Raw genomic sequence first — 6000 nt, 5'->3', positions numbered from 1 at the left:
AGCGCGGGGCCGGCAGAGCCTCGGGGGCCCCGGCAGCCCGGCCTGCGCCCCTGGGTCCGGCGGCGGGCGGCTGGCGCGCGGCCGGCGGCGCCTGCGCGACGTGCTGGACGACCCGCGCTCGGGCCCGGCCGGCAAGCTCTTCGCCTGCGTGTCCGTGGCCTTCGTGGCCGTCACGGCGGTCGGCCTCTGCCTCAGCACCATGCCCGACATCCGCGCCGAGGAGGAGAGGGTGAGCACGGGGCCGGGGCGACTGGGCCGGGCAGGGCTGGGGGCGGCTGGGACGGAACTGGGGAGGGGCGGCGGCAGCTGGGCCGTGGGGCGCCCGCTGGGTGGTGGTCTTAGGCCCCGCGACCCCGTTGGTCGCTGAAACTGCAGGCCCTGGGCCCCCCTGCACCCGCCCAGGGCAGGTTCGCTGGGAGTGAGCCCCCGGCGCGGCTGCCCCATCAGGCCGCCCACTGCGCTGCCAGCAGAGGCTCCAAATTCCAGCCGATTTCAAGAACTCGGCGAGGCTGCCGGCCCAGCGGGCCTTCTCGCTGAACCGCTCTGACGGCCAGGCCTTGAGGCTTGGACAGCTTGGGGTTAAAACACCCAGTCTAGAGAGTGCTGTGCTCTAAACTCAAGTCCCGTCGTCCTGGACCACAGGGACAGGACCTCTGAATTCTTCCAGGCGCCCAGCTCTGGCACACCCAGGGCCGGCTTTGTGGAGGTGCTGGGGCTCGTTTCTGAGCAGACAGTAGACTTCCTGCCCCCTCTGTTGTCCCGTGAGGCAGTGGGCAGAAGTGTCATCCTGGGGTCAGGATGTCACCCAGAGCTCAGCAGCGTTTGTGCGATGCGCACACTACGGAATGTCTCGGAAACACTCGGGGAAGGCCTGAGTGGGTGTCGTCCGGGCCGGGCTTAGACGAGAGAAGGTGCTGCAGTATTTGAAGGATGTGGCTTCGTGTTGCCCTCAAAGCATTGCCTGTGTTTTCTCACGGGGTGGCAGGGGCGTCCTGCCTTAACCTCCCCAGCTGCAGCTTCCAGGGGTGGCAGAGGCTCGGACTTGAACCCCACGGCCCCAGGCAGAGCAGGGCAGAGCTCATGTCAGCCTCTCAGTGAGAGCCCCTCCGCAGTCCGGGGTAGAGCCCGAGCTCGCCTGCTGCCGTCAGCTCATTATTCAGAGACACGGAGCTCTGTTCTCCTGGAACATTAGCTGTGAGCGGCCTTGACCACGAGCCTCGTGATCCTGACTGAAGATTAGATTTAAATGTAAATTTTAGGAAATTGGTTTGGCTTCTCCTTCATCGTTTGGGTGTCTGACTCCTGAGCTGTCATTTCCAGTTGTCTTAATCAGGCCCCAGCTGGGGATTCTGCTTGTAAAGACACTCGATATGTTTGGACTTCCTCAGTAGCAGTAACTCCATACAATCCGAGGAGGGAAATCACTTACACAGGGATCAGGGAACAGAAGTTCCCTATGTCAACCAATGACAGCGTCACCGGAGGTCGAGCTGACCCTGAGAATCCTCTAGGCGTCATCTGGTCCCCACGTCACCCACCATTCACATCTGTCACCCACCTCTTCCCCATTTCCAGAAACACTGCTTCACACCACCCAGGTGCTGTCTCACCAAATCAGTCATCAGATTAGGAAGTAAGGACCCCAGTGTTGGTGAGCACGTGGTGAGTGTGGCCATGTGCTCGTGAGGGGTGCTTACGAAGCCCCGGTGCACTGCACACAGTAGGTGCTGTCACTGCCACAGGAAGGAAGAAGTTTTATGTTTCATCAACTGTGTGTGTGTGGTAAAAAAAAACCCATAAAATCCACCATCTTAGCCATTTTTATGTGCAGTTCAGTGGCGTTAAGTACATTCACAGTGTTGGGCAATCATCACCACCCTCTGTCCCTAGAAATCTTTCATCTTCCCAAACTGAAACTTTGTCCCCATTAAACACTAACTCCCCAGCCCCTGGAACCCAGCCTGTACCTTCTGCCTCTGTGAATTCAGCAACTTCAGGGGCTCGTTTAAGTGGAATCACACAGGCAGCATCTTTCTGTGACTGTCTTGTTTCACTGAGCACAGTGTCCTCTGGGTTCATCCGTGATGCAGCAGGTGTCAGACCCCTTCCTGTTTAGGGGCTGAGTAACACTCCCGCGTATGTATCGCCTCACTTTGTTCATCCGTCATCCGCCCGTGAACACTTGGGTCGCTTCCTCCTTTTGCTGTTGGGAATAACGCTGCTGTGGACACGGCACAAACATCTGGTGAGTCCCTGCCCTCGGTTCTTTGGGGTTTATCCCAGGAGTGCACTAGCTGGATTCTGTGGTGATTCTGTGTTTACTTTTGCGGGGAGCCTCCCTGCTGTCCCCTGCAGCTGCACCGTTGACGGTCCGACCACGGAAGTTTCCAGGCACGAGGCATCAGGGATGGAGGGCATGGAATCCTTCATTATTTTCTTGTTTGTTGGGGTTTTTCCAGTAGAAATTTTTATTTTATTTTATTTACTTATTTATTGGCTGTATTGGGTCTTTGTTGCTACACATGGGCTTTCTGTAGTTGCCATGAGCAGGGGCTACTCTTCATTGCAGTGCACAGGCTTCTCATTGCAGTGGCTTCTCTTGTAGCGCAGCACGGGCTCTAGAGCGCAGGCTCAGTAGTTGTGGCGCACGGGCTTAGTTGCTCCGCGGCATGTGGGATCTTCCCGGACCAGGGATTGAACCTGTGTCTCCTGCATTGGCAGGCGGATTCTTAACTAGTGCGCCACCAGGGAAGCCCTCCAGTAGAATTTAGCTTGAAAGTCACAAGGCTGAAGTATTATCTCTGTGTGATCTCTGATTTTAATTAAGTGGCTAAAGAACTTCTTTGTGAGATTTCAGGTCTTCTCTTGAAGGCTCCAGAAAGCGTCCTCTGAGAGGCACAGCACCGACAGCTCCGTGGGCCTGAGGTCCTCATCCTCCATCAGTGACAAGCAGGGACGCTTCGCCAACGCACCCACATTCTAGTTAGCACTCCATTTAAATGCACCCAATTCCCTCCTGAAAAACGATCTTGGGGGAGCAGGGAGTGTCATGAAGAATCAGGAGTGAGCTGGTGCGGCTCCCTTTTCATCAGTCTGTCTGGTGACATCTCTTGTCATCTCTGGCAGCATTGGCATTGGTGGTTATTTTTGTGTGTAGGTGCAGAAAAGCATCAAGGGAGAAAAAAGATTATTATCCTCCATTATTCAGGGACTCAGAGGAAAGTTGATTCCTGCTGCCGATCCATGAAATACCCCTTGAGTGGCCAGGCCCCCGCCTGGACTGGAAGGAGGCCCCCACTGCACAGAAATCCCAGCCCCCGGCTCCAGTGTGGCCGGGACGCGGCCTTTGGGCACAGGGACCAGCTCCCTTTGCCTTCTTGTCTTGGCCCCAGGACAGACTCTGCAGCCAGACGTCCAGGTCCCCTCTGGCTGGTGACGTGGCCTGAGCCCCAGGGTGGCGGGCAGAGCTGTGCAAAGTCCCTGTGCCCCCGAGGCCGCGCAGGCACCGTGTGCTTGGGGGTGGGCGTCCCTGCGGTCCGCCCTCCCCTAGAATCCAGGCTCTTGCTGTCCAGCGCTGCCCCTGTGTCTCCTCGGTGCCCTGGTAGTCCCTGTGCCCGGTGGTGGCTCCGTCCAGAATTTGCTCTCACGCATTGTAACTGAATGAGAGCTAGGTCTCCGCTTTTCACGGTTTATAGGAAGAAGGATGGTAAAAGCATACCTGCGGGACGAATCTTGAGGACGTTTTGCCGAATGAAACAAGCCAACTGACAGTTCAGTAGGACAAATCCTGTCTGATTCCACTCATATGAGGCACTTAGAGCCATCAGATCCGTGGAGTCGGAGTGTGGACGGGCCGGGTGGGGGCCGCAGTGATCCGCAGGGCGCAGCCCGTCCCAAGTCAAAGCAGCTGGGGCTCCGGTGCGTCCGACCGACTCAGGAGGCCCTGAGGACCCTCGGCCAGGCGGGTCCCAGGACCCCCCCGCACGCTTAGCGAGAGCAGGGCAGCCCCGGGCCGAGCAGACCCGGTATGGCTGCAGCAGGAAAGGCCACAGGGCCCACAGCCACACCGGGACTCCTTGCTGCCTCTTGCGCCCCCGTCGAGGTGCGGGGGGCGCCCCGGGCAGAGCCGCCCCTCCGACTCCATGGCCGTTCGGTGTCCAGGTCAGCGCGCGGGTGGGGGCCGGGTCCCCAGGAGCGTCTGTGGGGCAGCCCAGGGCTGGGCTCGGCCTCGGGGTGGGACCCGCGGGACCCTCACAGCCCGTCCTCTGGCTCCTGCTGTTCTGAAGGTGACACGGTGAGCAGTTAGGCCTGCTCCTTGTTCGCGGTGGGACCTTGATGGCTCCGGCTCCGCCGTGGACTGCGTGTGTCCCCTGCTGCCGTGAAATAAACCACCACGAACTGCCTCATGAAACGGCACGACTCGCCCTTGAGGTCCCGGTGGGACCCGGGCCTCACGTCCAGGGCTGGTTCCTGTGGAGGCTCCAGGGGACCTGTCCCCTTCCCTCATCCCTCGGCCCCTCCTCTGTCCTCCCAGCACGTCACCTGGTTCTCCTCTCCCACCACCGTCCCCTCCTTGTGATGGGCTGGAAGGACCCTGTGACGACACTGGCCCCGTAAGCAGGATGCTCCCGGCTCCAGCCTCGCCGTCATCCCACCCTCCATAGTCCCTTCTGCCATCAGAGGCGACACAGCCGTGGGCCCGAGGACCAGGATGTGGACGTCTTCCAGGCATTATGTGGCCGACCACCGTCATGAAAACACTCGAGGGCGAGACTCCTGCTGCGTGTCCCCAGGTCCCTGCCCCGGTCGGGGCCACGCCGGCGCTGCCCAGGGAACTGTCTCCCTCCTGCACTGAGGTCTCAGCCAGGAGCCCCTTCCAGCGCTCAGCTCTGCCCTCGTGGACGCCTGTCCTCACCCTTCCGTGTCGTGTTCATAACCTCAGGCCCAGCAGACGTAAGGATCCCGCCCCTGTCTGAGGGCTTCTGAGGGTTCGAAACCCCAGGTGACATCGGAGTTGTCCATGCAAAATCTCCAGGCCCGGACGCTGGTTTTGCTTTGGAGATGAAGACAGGTGTTTGCAGGGTGAGAAGCTGGCCAGCGAGAGAAAAGGAGACCGCCACCCGGAAGCCCCATGGAACGCACGCCAACCCTGAGTTATCTTAGCACAGCGTTCGCTGTGTGTTGGCAACAGCTCTTAGGAGCGTTGCTGTGGCGTCTCGGGTGTTTACCGGGTCAGGAGCACAAAGAAGGACCGGGGCCCCCCCCACTGCTGCACCAGTGTCCCCCCCAGACTTCTGGGGCTATGGCTGCTCTTGCCTCCGCCTGCAGGACCCAGGGGCAGGGGTTGGGGGCGTGCACGCGGGACCCGCTCTGTCCTGCCCCGGGAGGTCCCCGCGGAGCGGGCTCAGTCCCCAGTGTCTGGTCCACGGCGGGACCATCCATGCAGGAAGGAAAGGCTCCCTGGCATCCAGCGGGTCTCGTGGCCAGGCCTCAGGGCTGTCTGCTCAGCAACCCTCCTTGTCTGCAGAGATGAAGGTGAGTAATAGCAAACCCCTAAACACCGTGGCCAGAAAGTTAGCGTGACTCCTCTGACCCCAAGAGTGCATTCTGAGCTAACGCACTGCCTGGTTCCTGGGAGAAACGATCACAGCGGTCACCACCCCAAGATGCCCCCCGTCTCCCCTTGGCACGCGAGCAGAAGTTTTAATGCCAGGCTCAGAGGGAGAGGGAGGGGTCTGTGCCCCCCGACCCGGTGAGGTGAGGCGGGGGGCCAGTGCTGGAGGGATGCCCCCCAGCTCCTGCGGACGGCGAGGCAGCCCCAGCTCCAGGGCTGACCCCAGACCCCACCTACAAGTCGCTGTGGGAGCCCCAAGCCAGACGGGAGGCGAGGTCCCCAACCCGCTGCCTCGGGGCTCCAGTGGGCCTCTGGCCTCACTCCTAGGGTACTGGGGGCTCTGTGAAGGAGACAGAGCGTTTCTCCAGCCCTCCCCACCCCACCCC

At 60.4% G+C, this 6000-nt stretch overlaps 1 protein-coding gene across 1 annotated transcript in view; it reads left to right on the top strand.

Annotated features, from left to right (window-relative positions):
* The window catches only part of KCNG2 (potassium voltage-gated channel modifier subfamily G member 2), a 44894-nt gene that overhangs the window by 13087 nt on the left and 25807 nt on the right, over window positions 1–6000 (top strand). Inside the window, exon 3 of the mRNA XM_029231362.1 lies at window positions 3–229. Coding sequence (XP_029087195.1) covers window positions 3–229 — 227 coding nt within the window. The remainder of the gene's footprint in view (window positions 1–2; window positions 230–6000) is intronic.

This window comes from Monodon monoceros, unplaced genomic scaffold (assembly GCF_005190385.1).
Source record: "Monodon monoceros isolate NGI ecotype Baffin Bay Population unplaced genomic scaffold, NGI_Narwhal_1 Super_Scaffold_1, whole genome shotgun sequence".
NCBI lineage: Eukaryota > Metazoa > Chordata > Mammalia > Artiodactyla > Monodontidae > Monodon > Monodon monoceros.
This window is presented reverse-complemented; position numbering and strand designations above follow the sequence as displayed.